This window comes from Echinops telfairi, unplaced genomic scaffold (genome assembly GCF_000313985.2).
Source record: "Echinops telfairi isolate 266 unplaced genomic scaffold, ASM31398v2 ScPeMD7_7458;HRSCAF=8496, whole genome shotgun sequence".
NCBI classification, from domain to species: domain Eukaryota; kingdom Metazoa; phylum Chordata; class Mammalia; order Afrosoricida; family Tenrecidae; genus Echinops; species Echinops telfairi.
The window spans coordinates 15015313-15030608 of record NW_022111358.1 but is presented as its reverse complement, the minus strand read 5'-3'; the positions used below and the strand labels follow the sequence as shown (position 1 = coordinate 15030608).

The 15296-nt window shown below is 50.3% G+C and overlaps 1 protein-coding gene across 1 annotated transcript in view; it reads left to right on the top strand.

Annotated features, from left to right (window-relative positions):
* The window catches only part of YPEL2 (yippee like 2), a 57159-nt gene extending 42704 nt beyond the window's left edge, over window positions 1-14455 (top strand). Inside the window, exons 3-5 of the mRNA XM_004707013.2 lie at window positions 10858-10901; window positions 11490-11598; window positions 13970-14455. Coding sequence (XP_004707070.1) covers window positions 10858-10901; window positions 11490-11598; window positions 13970-14059 — 243 coding nt within the window. The 3' untranslated portion in view covers window positions 14060-14455. The remainder of the gene's footprint in view (window positions 1-10857; window positions 10902-11489; window positions 11599-13969) is intronic.
* The last annotated feature ends 841 nt before the right edge of the window (window positions 14456-15296 follow it).

The following is a 15296-nucleotide window of genomic DNA, read 5'->3' as shown; positions in this document are numbered from 1 at the left end:
CTACCACATCAGGTCCTGGAGAGGATTAAGTTACTTAGCTCATGTAAAACAGTTTGAATCCTGCCTGGCACCTGGTCAGCACTATTCCAAGTGTGAGCCATTTATTTTAATGAGCTGCTTCAACCTTCATCTATCAAACCTCTCCAATTTCACTGTAGGTTGTAGCCTCACCAAAGGGGACAGTGGGCAAATCCGACCTTGATTGCTAGCTGTATTTTAAGGACCAGCATGAATGAATCCCTAAAGTGTATAACTGGATTCCATCCTCACTTTCCCACGTCTCTCTCCGCCCTCCTTCTCAGCCACTCACCTGGCATCCTGTCACTCAACCCCACCCACCAACGGTTAGGTCAGCACTCACAGGCACCATCTTTCATACCAGTGACCCATGCCCGATTCCTGGCCGTTGGCCACCCAGAGACTAGATCAGTGCTCAGATCTGCCAAACAGGCAGACACCAGCCCCTGCTGGCTCTCATTGCTCCCATGGGTTGCTTGTAATGCTCACAGGGTCTCAGCTTTAAAAGTTACCCACCACAAAATCAAACCCACTGCAGTCGAGTGGATTCTAACTCACAGCAACCTTATATAGGGTCTTTGACACCATAAATCTTTAAGGGAGCAGATGGCCCCACCTTCCTCTCATGGAGTGGCTGGTGAGTCTGAACCTCCAACCCTTTGGACAGCAAATCCAATGCCTACCCGTTAGCACCAATAGGCCTCCTTATGCCATACTTAGAGCTGCAGCTTTGTTGTGACCAGGAAAGATACAAAGGAAGAGGCACAGGGAAGGATCACATTTGGCAGTTTTCATGCCCCGCTGAGGAACACAGTAGCGTCTCTCCCCCTTGGTCAAGAAGCAGAGGCCTTGGCACCCCACGAGCACGGTAGACATCAGGACACTTGAGGCTTAGTTAGCATGGGGCACCCAGGTGGTAGTTCTTGGTCTGGTCAGCTCCCACTTATGAATCTTCGGTGTCGGTTTGGGGAGAACCGCCTTTTTGCAAGGCGACCCAACCTCTAGTTCGAAGTGGCTTCAGTCTTGGGGGAGGAGAGCGCCTTTTCTGACCCTTCAGCCTGGATTGGTCCCTGGCGAGGACTTCCCTTGAGTGCCTGCAGGTTTTGCACCGACTTCACAGGCATCCTTTGTAGTATCAGGGCATTTTCACTTGGCTTTGGGATCAGCAGTGGGAACTGAAATGGCAGGAAATTGGCGTCTCTTCTTCCCAGCCTCATTCTCCTCTAGACTCCCAGCGAATCCCCCCCCCCTCAAAGAAAGGGGAGCTCCAGCACATCGGAAGGTTTATTTTTAAGATTTGAGCCACAAACCGCCTGACCTCAACTGCTGCTGTGATTGCAGCCTGCTCCCAGGGCTCCGTCTCTGAACCCTGAAGCCACCGGGACATCTTTCTGTAGAGGATGGGGCGTGTCTAATGATAGGCATCCCCTGCCCAGTGTCCTTCTGGGGAACACATGTTGCCCATTGCGCACTCTGCTGTGGACAGCGGGGAGGGAACAGCAGCAGGCTGAGTGCTGGCAGCATCTCTTTTCCCACTGGCTGCGTGTTTACACTGGCATCTATTGTCCTAACCCTTTGCCACAGACTGGAGAGGCTTAGTCAGCTCTTGGTTCAAGAGAGAACAACCACACTGCCTGAGGCCCCGAGGCCGCTTGGGAGGGGCATGGAAGAGAGACAACCCCTCTAGACAGGCTGCTCCCATTTTTGAATCACGGTGTCAAAGGAGGCAAACAATGATCAGATGCTTTTTTTGTGAGCCAGACCCTGTGCTGTATATGTACCCATTCATTTAAACCTTGTGGCATTCCTGTGGAGTAGGGGTTTTTTTGTTTTCTCTTTTTATAGCTGGGACCCTGTGGTTCAGAGAGACGCAGTCACTTTCCCAAGGTTAAACAGCTATTGAGGACTGGATGGGTTCAAAGCCTCCCTAGTTCCAAAGCCTGACTCTTTCCCACTGCACCGCAGGCTGAGGAGAGGGCCTGGGGAGCAGGCCGTGCAGGCATTGTCTCCCCCCCTGCCCCCACCTGCAGAGCCCGTCCGGAAAGCAGCCCAGTGCATCTCTGTCAGAAAGTCCAAATACATGGGCAGGCCTGTGTTCCTCCCTTACATTTTATTTCTTTTGTTGTTTTTGAGAACACACACAGCAAACATTTACCAAGGCAACAGTTTAGTTTCTACAAGGACAATGTAGGGATATTAATTGATTGCTTTTTTTTTTAGTTGTTGATCCTTGTGATCTGTTCCCCTTTTCTGCCCCCACCTTCCCCTTCCCCTCCTGGTATCGGCACTCTCAATATGGGTCCCGAGAGGTTTATCTGTCGGGATTCCCTGTGCTTCCAGCTCTTCTCTGTACCAGTGTACACGCTCTGGTCTAGCCAGACTTTTAAGGTAGAATTGGGTTGTCATGATAGTGGCGGGTGGCTGGGGGTGGGGGAGCATTACAGAACTAGAGGAAAGTTGTATGTTTTATTGTTCCTATACTGCACCCTGACTGGCTTGTCTCTTCCTTGTGACCCTTTTGTAAGAGGATGTCCAATTGTCTACAGATGGGCTTTGGTCTCTGCTCTGCACCCCCTCTCATTCACATTGATAGGATTGTTTGTTCTGGGTCTTTGATGCCTGATACCTGATCTCAGGGGATATTTTTAATTTAAGGTATAAAGACAATCTCCATGGCCCCAGAATTTGAAATGTGAGAACTTGAAGATCAATTCTGTCTTTCCCCACCTTTTGATCAGGAATCATCGATCGAGATGTTCACTAGTGGGAGCCTGGCACCATTTAGTTCTTTTCATCTCAGGGCCGAGGGAGAAGCAGTTTATGGATGACATCAGCCACACATTACAAATCCTCCTCATATTTTTGACTCTCCCTCCCCTCTCGCTCCAGGTGAGTAGAGACCAGTTGTGCCTTGGACTGACTGCCACCTGCCAGCTTGTAAGACCCTGGGTAGCACACAAGAAAGTAGAAGGCAGAACATAGCACTAACGTGTTGCTCAGCCAATAACCTGGCCTGGCCTGTGAAACCATGACCCTGAACCTCCAGACCAAGGAATCCAATCCCAGGAGGTGCTTGTTTGTACACAAGCACCCCCAGAAGCTATTCTTTCTTTCTTTTATTTTTTTTGAGCAGGGGTCCTTATCAATAAGGAGCCATCACAATGTTTGGCCAATCCAACTTATATACAGCAATTAAAATAATCATTTGTACACCCCTACACTTACTCAATGTGATTTCTCCTCCCCACCTTTTGTTTCCAGTTTCAGGCGCCAGGCATGGATGTTCCCATGCCCCTGGAATTTTATGACTCCACACAGCAGATATTTCCTCCGTCAGAGCCAGTCCCTTCTCTGCCCCTCCCTCCAGCTGGTTTGGGAATGAGGGTGACTTGAGACCCACTAGCCCTTGTGTAGCTCACGGCCAGGGGCCGTGGGGCCTGTGGTACCCCTGGGGGCCCTGCCTCTGCCCCTGGGCCACGTGGATAGCTTATTTTTCAAATCCGCATCTCAAAGACACCTGGAGACGTGAAAGCTGGCTGTGAACCGGGAGCACACGCGTGGATGGCCTTGTTCTTTCCTGGTGACCTGCGTCCCAGTGTAGAAGACGCAGAGATTCAGGAAATTCATCTTCAACACGAACCCACGTTTCCCTCGTCTCCAGCCCAGTCCATTTCCTCCTGTTCTCATTGCCGAGAAGCTGAAGAAAATCCCCGTTAGTCATCTTTCCTCTCCGTTAAATGCTCCCAGCTTCTTAACGTTGCTCTTGGGCTCTAATTCTGGATGTTTTCAGTGTTTTCATTGTTCTTTATTATCACCCTTTCTCCTTTTCCCATATGCTTCCTCGGGGCTGAAATCGAAACAGGATCCAGTGCTATTTTGCTTGGGGTTCAGCTCGTTGGAATGGAGCCTGCGGCTTACTTCGACACTAAATAGGAAATCCTACCAGGCTTAACCAGGGATGGAGAAAGAATGAGAGAGGCCTGCCCTTCCCCTTCCCTGGAGCGTCTGTCAGATCAGCAGTGAGGTGGCAGGCAGTCCTCGGCCAGCAGATAATCCTCCTTGGTATCTGTCTGAAAACTTCTGTTGCTTGCTCACTGAGTGCCCTGAGGGACTCCCTCGGGAGCCCTGGTGGTGCAGTGATTAAGCGCTCAGCCACTAATCGAAAGATCAGCGACTCAAACCCACCCCAGGCTCTCCTCTATCAGAGAAAGATCGGGCTAGCTGCTTCCATAAAGATGATTTCCTTGGGAGCCCTGGGGGACAGTTGTATTCCGTCCACTAGGGCTGCTGAGAGTTGAATTGTTTCCATGTGCCTTTGGTTTTCCTCACTCTTCTCCACCGTGGGTGACCACTCACAAGCTTTGGAAGACCCCAGTGGCTGCTCACCAACGTAGAATGTAGACCATTGCCTTTATGTGGCCTAGGATAGGCCAGCTGACCTTGGTCTCCACCGAGTCCATGGTCCTGAGCCCCAGCTCCTGTGACTCATTCATTCAAGATGTTTGGTTATGTCCCGTAAGTTTTCGTTACTTTATCTCTTCTATATTGCACCACATTCATGAATATATTTGCAGCAAAGGTAAATACCCTTGTACACTTATCCTCTGTCAACCCCATATACCGTATATACTGGAGTATAAGCCAACCCGAATGTGAACTGAGACACCTAATTTTACCACAAAAACTGCATTAAAAATGTGCTGGAAAACTCGGCTTATACACAAGTATATATGGTATATTCTTGAGTATCTCCCTCTGTTACCCATTAAGTGTGGCATGTCAGGCTTCTCCTCCCACCCTTGGTAGAAATGAAGATTTCTTTCCTTTTTTTTTTTTCTGGCTTGCCTTTTAAGACATTTTTCTTGATGTCCCATAGTAGTGGCCTTTTACAAATTGTCCGCTTGACTAGTTTTACTTAGCCATAATTATCTTCCATGTTACGAGATGTTTCACAATTCACTGTCATTCTTTAGCATGCTGTAGTATTCCATTGTGTGTATGAACTTATAGTCGATCCATTCTTTCACTGGTAGGCATTTAGGTGGTTTCTCTCATTTTACGATTGTAAACAGTGCTGTGATGAACATGGTTGTAAAACCTAGAAGTTCATAAAGCACTTTTATACAGGGTCTCTGGTTTAGTTATCATATAAAAACTGAGAGTTCTGTTTTCTTGTGCCCACTTTTCAAATTAGGACATCGGGGCTCAGAGATGGATGGTAAGTGGCCTGAGTGGTACAACTGGGACATGGCGTGTGACTGAATCCTGTGCAGTCGTGTCGGCCCGTGAGGTGCACGTTGGAATATCGGGGGGAGATCCAGGCCAGCCCCTCCATTTTGATGGAGACATTGAGGTGCAAAGAGGGAACACCTTGCCCGTTGACATCAGAGAGCAGCATCGTTGCTAAACACCGAAGCTCGAAGAACCAAGCAGGTTCAAGGGTCTGAGAAGGGTGGAGAGCACACAAGCACTGGCCTTCGTTTCCTTTGTTTTACCAAGTGCTCGCCACCCTGTTGTTTAGATACGGCGCCATCGGCAGGTTTAGAAGTCGTGGAAGCTGAGGGAGATGAAACAGCTTGCTCAGAGATGAGTAATAAGTTGCGAAACCAGGACTGGAAGTTGGATCGTGTGGTGCCAGAACTAGATGCTTGTCCCACGCACACAGGGATGAAGGGATGACCAGGCAGGTGCACGTCTGGCCCCACATCTCTCTGTGCATCTCTCTCCTGAAGCACATGTTCAATTTCTAGTAGGTGAGCTGCTTCTCAGTAAGAGGAGAAGGGGACCTGAGTTTGAGAGACTCTGCCCTTCCAGTAGGTCCTATGTACCTGAGCGTATGCAGGTGAACAGGACCCGAAGGTGGGGACTGGGGTTCTAGGAGCCTTGCGTATCTACCCTGCTGTGTTTTCCTCTCGGGGCTGCAGTTAACCTTCCTTCGTCTACCACTGAAGGAAGGGACTTGCATATTTGCTCTGTTCGGGTGCTCCCCCAAAGCCCCCCGAGTATGGGATCGTTTACCAGTGGCCCTCCTGCTTTTAGAAGGAATGGCTGCCCTCCAGACTTTCAGAGAGGCCAGAAAGCCGTGGTTTTGGCTACCCCACCGGAAACCCAAAGCCTTTTCCGTTCCTTTGAGCTGTCTGGAAGGGCTGGGCCTGGAACTGTTCGTTTAACGGGCAGAAGAAAAGTTTTGTGTAGTTTCGTGCGGGAGGGTGGAGGGGGGGCCAACCCTTTCCTGGAGGGCTGGGTTGATGCACAACATGGAAAAGCACCGCCTCGTTGCCTGGCAGTTCTGACAGCAAACGAATGTGCCCGCCAGTCTGTTGGCGATCTCCTGGTCTGAAACGCTGTTTGCTTCACTCTAATTGCTTCCTTCACTTCCTTTCCGCCTCCCCACCTTCAGCACCACCCTCATCCAAGGGAGCGCGGGGCCGTGCCAGGTTGTGCCAGGCAGGGCTGGGCCCCACAGGATACCGCCGTCCAGCTGGGCTATTCTTGTCGGTGTGTATCTGCAAGATGCCTGTTGCTGTCCATGACTATTTTTCCATCAGAAATGCTGGCCTGCCAGGACCCCAGGTGGACGCAGTGGTGGAAGGAGAGTTCTGCCCTAGGAAATGTAGCTAGTCCCGAGTGCCCGGACTGAGGGAACCCCAGGGGCTCCTGATCCTGTCCCTGAAGGATTCCTGGGCAGATGTTGGAATGGGGACAGCCCTGTTTGGGTTCGGCACCCCTGGGACTCTGCCAGCATAGGCTGGTAACCCTGGCCTGCAGGAGTCCGGCGAGGGTGCCTCTGGGCCCCTGGCGGCTGCTTTCCTTCTCTGTCCTCTGCCCTTCCCTCCTCACCCCTCTCTCTAGGAATTGTAAGTGGTGTCAGTCTGAGAAAGTTACTTTTAGGCCTTGCCCCAGAGCAGTGGCCTGGAGGACGATTCCCAGTCACCCGGCAGTAACGTGATCGAGGAGAGACTCCTAAAGAACGTGGCGGTGTCCGTGCTGTTGTGTCCATTCTGACTCGTGGCAACGGCGCGTGTGTGCAGCAGAGCTGCCCCTTACCGCTGGTTTCCAAAGCAGATGGCCAAGCCTGTCTCCAAGGTGACCCCAGGCCCCTCGGACCCACCAACCACTTGGCCAGCGCTCAGTTGGCTGCGCCACCCAGGGGCTTCAATAGATGCACAGTGCTGGGCACGCCCGTGTAATGCATACACACGCTATAAACATGCCCTCAGTCCCTAGGGCTACAAAAGAAGCCATTATACAATTCCTGTTTAAAATTTATTAAGCGTATATGTGATCAAATCTGGTCCTTAAAAAGAAATTTGTTTTTTTACGTTCTGATAACAGTGGTGAAAAGGTTCTAAAGTCCTCAGGCATTTAGCACAAATCTTTGAACAGTTTTTCCCCCGTGGAAGAGCTTTCTCTCACAGAACAGTAGGTTCAAGTGGAATACCAGCACCCTGGGGCTTATGCAAGTCTGGATCCTGTTTCCCAGCACACCTATCGATGGCTCAAAGGTTTTTGCTAAGTTTTGCTGACCACAGTTATCCTTGAAACTTGTTCAGGAAGTGAGTGTTTTAAAAAACAAACAGCAGGGTGGCGGGGAAAAGGGTGCAAACACTTGAAACTCCGTGGCATATTTCTAAGCAGATTAAGAGAGTGTTTACAATTCCTAATCCTATAGGCACAGTGCATGAAGTTCACAATGCCATCAGAGCTGCTTAGAAGAGATTTGAGATGCGGCTTATGTAACATTTTTTATAGAATACATAAAATTTATTTATAAATCTTCATTCGAAATCTTTCTTTTTTCCACTGATCTTCTCAACTTCTCGGTTTTGCTTTTTCGTCATCGAAACAATCGTGTAGTACATGAGGACCTTTTGAGTGTGGCTTCTTAGCATGACATTTGAGATCCACCCGTGATGTTACGTGTATCAATAGTTTCCTACTAATAGAGTAGTAGCACAGCATATGAATATACCATTCCTCTGTTCACCAGTTGACAGACCTTGAGATTGTTTCCAGGTTTGGGTTAATATGAAAAAATCTCCTAAAATCACTTGCAGATTTTTGTGAGCATTTTTTCATTTAACCCGAGTAAATGCAACCGCCAAACTCTTTTCCATGAGCTTTCCAGTTGTTCCGCATTCTTACCAGCACTCCATCAGCCCCACCCCCGTGTCTGTACACAAAGGGGCTTCCTGAAAATGTGAGAGTGTGTGTAATGCGTAACACACACACCAGGGTAAGTCAGAGGTGTTGCTATGAAACCATAGAAACCTTTTACTAAAAGCAACAAAACATGAGGCTTTGTTTCTTGGTATGCCCTCCGTATGTCTGTGCATGTCTGAGGGCAGTGTTTGCATCTCGCTAACCCTTCCCCCAGTGAATTCTGCACTATATGCGTCACACCACAGCAATATGGCAGTTTTGACATCTTTGCGGGGATGCATATCAAACATGCAAGTGTTCTTTGAATTTGGGGAACAAAAAGAAAGTCGAGAGGGAGGGGTTCAATTCAGGTTGTGGGGTACAAAGGGTAAGTTTCCCACCAACACCATTCTCATAGGGTGGCCCTTGCTACCTTTGAAGAAACCAGTAACAGCGGGCAGCATCTTGTATCATGTATCACACATCACACGTCTCTTGGACTTTCTTTAGACACTATTGCCGTGAAGCGCATCACGGTTTCCCCAGTGCACTGACACCTGTGCCAGCCAGAGCAGCGGCAGTGTCCACCTGAACGTGAAACAGAAAGCTAATCGACAACGGTGAGAGCTGCTGCTCTTGATTTAGGCCTGTCCCACCGGACAACAATGACTCCGAGCTGCTAAGGGTCAGCTCCCCTGAAAGCTACAGCACCAACGGAAATGTGAGAGGGCCTATATCAAATACGGGAAATTATTGGCATGGGTTGAGGGCCAAAGGCAAAAGCTAATCAGCACTTGACCGATCAGTGACAAGAAGCTTATTCGAGATGTGGACAGCAAAAGCAGGCCCAGTCTACGCCATGGGGCTCCACAGACACCCAAACCTCATAGCATCCTGTCCCACCGACTGCTCTGAAGTGACGCATGACTGTCACAAAACAGCACAACACTAGATGTTGGCGTTTGTTTGTTTCAAAAGATGATGAGAATACAAACCTGTCTGTGAAAGAAAAGTAGCCATATAATCACTTGGCTGCAAGTGGATTTCTGTGTTGTATAAATAATTTAAACCTCGGGTGCTAACGACTAAGAATAGGAATGGCATTCGGACAAGAAGTGTCCAAAACATTGGTGCCCGTGGGCGTCTCCTCTAGGAGAGGCGGGAAGCCACATCAAAGCTGATGGCTGGTCAGAGGGGACGGTAGGCATTCCAGAAAGTATACGTGGTTTGTGCTGACTGGAGCGGAGGGTGTCCTGGGAACCTAGGAAGAGAAGGCTGGAGACCGTAGGAGGGTCCGATCGAGCAGGGCTTCCGCTGCCCTGCCAGTCAGGCCTTGATCTTGCCACATCCAGGCTCTCTGGGCCGGGGACCGCCTCATCTAATATGCAGCTGGCGCAGACTTCCCGCGTACGGGTTTTGGGGCTGGGACACTCATAGCCACTCATTTCTAATCTGGGAGCCCCGGGGGTCCCTCGAGGTGGCTCAAGGCCCAAAGGAAAGTGAGTTGGGTTAGAACCTTGGAGTGAAGGTCCCTAGAGAGGGCTTCAAGCAAGCCAGCTGCCCCAGGGGCGGTCCTTCCTCCAAGAGAGGCTTCTGCCTTTCCCACAGGCGGCACTGATCCCTGAAGTCCTCCGTCTGGCAACGTGACTGTCTCAGTGTAGGTCTGGCATGCTCCTCCCCTCTGGTCATCTGTTAGCCAGGCAGCACTGTGGTGTTTTTTTCCAGCCCCTAAATAACAGGTCATGGGAGTGGCTTTGCTTTCTCATTCGTTACTTCAGTCACACACACTCATTCATTCCTTCTACAGACGGGTTTTAAAGAAAAGACCTAGGCTGTGCTTGTCGGCCCTTATTAAAAATGCAGGCAGCAAGGCAGGACACGGCTGCCTCATGTCAGCCAGCTGTCCCTGTGTAACCAGAGCAGGCGTGCACGCAGAGGGCCTGTGCTGACTAAAGCAGACGCCAATGTGCGGGGCGAGTTCTGGCTCCTGTTTCAACTGTTTCTGCCACCCTCTGGCCGGAAGAAAGCTGCTCGTGTTGAAAGCTAGAGTTTAAAATGGGATTGCAGCTTAATGAGCATCTCTGTGATCAAAAGATCAAGTTGCTTACACCTCAAAGGGGGAGAACTCCTGCGCTCCCAGGCAGGAGGGTTTCTGCTATCCTGGCACTTAGGGGGAGTAGGGGTCGTTCCTGTAGATTCTCTGTGCTGGGTGGTAATTGCTGACTTCTGCAGAGCCGAACCCAGAGGGTGAGCAGAAGTGCTCACATGGGTTTTCCCCGTCCAGCCCACCCCACCCCAGACCGTGGTGGCCTGCACAGATGGCCGAAATCAAGTGGGACCAGCAAAGGCTGATTTGGTTAATTATCTCAGGTGGATCGATGATGTCAGGCAGTGCCAAGAGGGATGACTTTTTTTTTTTTAAGATGTGGAGATTTGTGGATTTGTAGTCTTTTTTTTTTTTTTGGTTTTGTTTTTCCATTTTCTCTCCTGGGCTGGAAAACAACACTGAAAGTGTAGGCTGGTCCAAACTCCATAGCTCTGTTTACTCTGCCTTCTCCTCCCCCGTGCCATCTGCCAGCTGGACTGTTGGCCGGCGCCGAGCTTCGTTTTGCTGTGTCAAGCCGGGGAGGTCATGATGGTTGGGGCTGGGGCGGGGTGGGTGAAGTGGATATCTGACGGTGTTTTCTTGCATTTCAGTCTTTCCAAGGAAGTCAAGGGCGAGCGTACCTCTTTAATTCAGTGTGAGTACCTTTTTTTTCTTTTTTTTTTTTTGGTACAACTTTTTAAGGATGGGGAAAGCAATCCTGGCCAACAATTAAACAGCGGTCTCTGTCTTCTCCGCCACCATTAACAACACCGCCCCCTAACCCCGGTGTCGCTCTCCCAATGTGGCAGTCACGATTGGGTAATAGCTTTGACTATAAAGAATACATGCCCTTCCAGGGTGGGCACATTGGGATGAGGGCAGAGATGTCCTCATCGGTGAGGATTTCAGGCCTTGGGCGCTGCACTGCAGTTGCCAGTGGGTTCACAAGAGGAAAAGCATTCGGTAGCAATAGCACATGAATTCCCTGCAAAGTCTCAAGCGTTCAGACTGGCTGTGGTTGATGCACTGGGTGGAGTGGAGGTGGGAAGTACATGTAAATAGAGGGAGATGCTGCCCCTCTATCTTTTGGGGTTGTTAAATATCCCAGCTACACACCATGTACCCAGTGCTGGTTTCCCCTAGGGCAGCCTTGTCCAATTCATTTTAAGTTTGGAAGCTCGGCTGGAATGATGAAGAAGTAGCTGGGACTGACTGCCTGCTCTCCCTGTGTCCCTTGGCATAGAGTTAACGTGGGCTGTGGGCCCGCAGAAGAGCGGGTGCTGCTAACAGGACTGCATGCAGTCGCAGACATCTACTGTGAAAACTGCAAAACCACCCTGGGCTGGAAATATGTAAGTACTGAGAATTCTGGTGGACGGAGAGGCCTGCAAAGGGAATAGTGGAGAATCTCACACGAGAATAGTGCTCTCTCTTTCTCTCTCTTTTTAACCTCTTTTCTCCACCCTGGCCACAGGGACCTGGGCTCAAAGAGCAGATCCCTGCACACACATCTGTCTGCCCCTCCCCTCCCTTTCCTCGGATACTCCCCTTCTCCGACTCATTGCTTCACACTGCCTCTCAGACACACACCCTTACCGTTGGTTTAGTAAATAATAACAAGAACGCAAAGCATTTGTTGACCGTCATCTACTAAGCATGAATCATTTTATTTACTTTTGACTGAAGTCCTAGAGATGGGTTCCATCCATTATTTACTGATGGAGAAGCTGAGCATGCTTTAGAAAGGGAGAAACTCCAGCTTAGGGAGGGGTAAGAGGATGCCCAGGCTTATCTAGCCATTAAGTGGCCAAACCAGGATTGGAAGCAGGCTAGCCCATGCTCTCAACCACTGTCCTTTGATGGCTTCAGCAAACCTTGCTAGCACATCCACTGGGTGCTAGGCCCTATGCTAGACACCATCGGATTCTCTGTTGTAATCTCAACCTTCAGAGAGCCTCGCGGTTGCACGCTCCCAATGAGATCATCATTCCGGCACTCTTCAACTGGGCGTCTTGGGGGATGGGTTCTTTGTCAGGGCAGGAGTTGGTTAGGACTGGGGCCTGTGACTCTCACAGTGGGGATTGATTGGTCCAACTCACTTTGGGGTCAGTGCACAGATCATCAACCCAGTCCTTCTGGCTAGTGCTAAAGAAACGTCTGGGCTTGGAGTCTGTTTCCAACAGAAGTGTACTGACAGCATTATTCCTATTCTTATTTTCTGCCCACTCTGTGATCATGGATTATTGAAAATCAGCCTTGCTGTGCCTAAGAGGACAGCTTTGTGACTGAGAGGACAATAACCCTCTGGGTGATTCGGGGCCATAGCTCTGGGTGTGATTATCCACAAATTTCTTCCCCTTCTGTTTCTCAGCCCCTATTTTCTGCTTACAGAGACCTTCATTCACCCATGTTTCCCTCTCTTACACCCACCCCCAGAGCTGGGGGCTAGTGAAGCTTCAGGGGGAAAAGGACTGCTGAGCCCACAGCTCTCAGGTGTGCTTGCACATGCTCATTTCCCCTCGTGTCCTGTCTGCACTTTGTCTGTGAAATGATTCCTCTCTCAAAGCGAGAGACCCAAGTCAGAACCCTTACCTGGATCGCGGGGCCCCTGAGATCGAGAGCAGGAGATGCCGCCCCTACGGCTGACTGTGGGGTCCCTTCCTTAGCCAATGGTTTTCAGATGATACAGCAGGGGGTTCTTATGTACCTATCTTGGTGCCTACAATGGTTCGCTCATCCTGAGTCTGCACGTGCCTTCATTCTATGGGGCTTATCAGCTGGGAGAGCCCACAGTGCTGTCTTTAGAAAGGTAACCTGCCAGGTGGTTTTGAATTGAGTCTTCCCTTGGGAGGCCTGGTAGTTGGGGCGGGTCCAGGGGACTGCCAGCCTTTCCAGCCCAGAGTTCACACAGAGCCTGTCTGCCCTGGGAAGAGGCTGTGAGGGAAAAGCAGACCCAACACAACACATCTGACACAGAAACAGTAAGACACAATGGAAAGAAGACTGTCTGGCCTCTCGGTACTTAGCTTCTCTTGCTGAATGCCTGTTCTCTTACACGCAGGACAGGGACTATTTAGTAGCGTAATCAGACCTCGCTGCTTTCCTGGAGGGTGGGGGTAGGGAACGATACACAAATTTGAGGCGCATGCAGCCACTGGGTCAGCACCACAAAGCAGAGACCTGAGGCTTGTGGACACAGCACCCCCTCTGACTTGACAAGGGTGTATGAAAGCCCTGCAGCCCGGGCGTCTTTTAGGAACTAGCAGTGAAGAACCTGTCTGCCTCCCTTAGGCTTAGATCCTAGTAGTGGAGACTGATAGTCGTCAAACACACACAGGTTATAGTGTGTGTTTGAAAAGGGATCAATTATTCTGAGAAAAATCCAGCCGGGAAGGGGGGCCGAGGGATCGAGGAAGTTGTGATGGTAAGTAAGGAACATAGTCCGCACCTCTATCTGAGCAAAGACTGGACGGAGCAGAGCCTCCAGACGTTCCCGTGTCAGACTGAGAGGAGTCTAGTGTTGGCCCTAGCTTCCGTGGCAAGCAAGGGGACAGGAGCCCATGAGTGGTCTAGATGGTCGCTCCATGACTCTGGGTGAAGCCGCACCACACCCCAGGGGTCTTGCCCCCCACCGTTGGTTGCCACTGCCTCTGTGTCTATGTCGCAACATCAGCTGCCTGGTCATTGGTGGCTCATTATTTGTCATTCTTCTCTCTCATCTAGGAGCATGCCTTTGAAAGCAGCCAGAAGTATAAAGAAGGCAAATACATCATTGAGTTGGCACACATGATCAAGGACAATGGCTGGGACTGATGGAAGAAGTCCCCCCAACCCAGTATCCACGTGAATGCCATCCAACTGAGCACTCTGCCTGAGCGTGAGAGAGTGACTGAACACTTGGTTCCAGCCATTTAGGGGCCATCTGGGGCAGCTCTCACCCTGATGACATCTTTCTGGTGACTGGCCTCCAAATCACTGTCTCTCTGTCTCTTTGCTTTCTATCTGTCTGTGAGTTGATCCTGGCTTCTCTCTCTGTTCTAGTGTTGGCTAAAAACAAAACCACAAAAGGAACAGATGCCTGATGCATGGTGGCAGCCCACCTTGATAGGGGCCCCGGGGCCCATGCAGGAGCTGCCAGATGGCCTCTGGTCGGGTGCACAGTGGCACAAGGGTGAAAGGAAGGAGGGATGGGGGAACCCCAAGGGTCCTGGCTAGTGGGTAAGTCTGGGGGTGGGGTGGGGGTGGCGGAAGGGAGAACACTGTGCTGCTCCTAGAGACCTGCTAAGCTAGGCTTGAAATAATCAACTTGTCTAAAAGGACAAAGAAAAAAAAATACCTCATGACTGCATTCTCTCTGATCGGAAGCCTTTGTCCCTGACACTGAATGTGCCAGGTTAGCAATGAGCACAAGAAGTGGCCCCATTTCTAACTAGCTGATGGGGCGAGACCTGGGTTCTCTTGGGCTGAGGGGGCGGAGGAGGGTGTTGCTGGCAGCATTCAATGACTGGGCAGAGCCCAGATGGGTTTTAATGACTCTGAAGCCTCACCACGCCTGGGGGTTCTCTTCTTTGCCTCCTCAGCCATTGTATGTGAGGGGAAAGGTGTTGCCCTTTGCTCTGGGCTCAAGATCCAAAGATCCCAAAGGTTTTGATGAATAAACCAAGTAAAATCTGTAATTTAAGGAGAGCTGGAATAGGCATGGCTCAACTGTAGGGCCAGAAAATGAAACAGTACAGCCAGTTAGCAATTCTGCCTCCCTGGCCCTTATTAAAGAGCAGTGTGGCCAGGAACCCAGGAATGGGGCGTGTGGGCAGTGCCTGGCAATCATTAGATTGGAGTCATTGTAGGTTAGGGGTAGCTTTCTTCTTTGGGTGTGTCTGGGCTTTGGGGGATCAGCAGTTCTTTTGTATATAGAGTATGGCGTGTTTTTTCCCTCTATTTCCATCCATGTAGACCATGAAAAACATAAGCCCATATGTTTTTGCGCCAGTGCTCGCCCGGCAGGTGGATCCTTTATGCCCTGAGTTGTTCTTCGTGGACTTGACTGTCT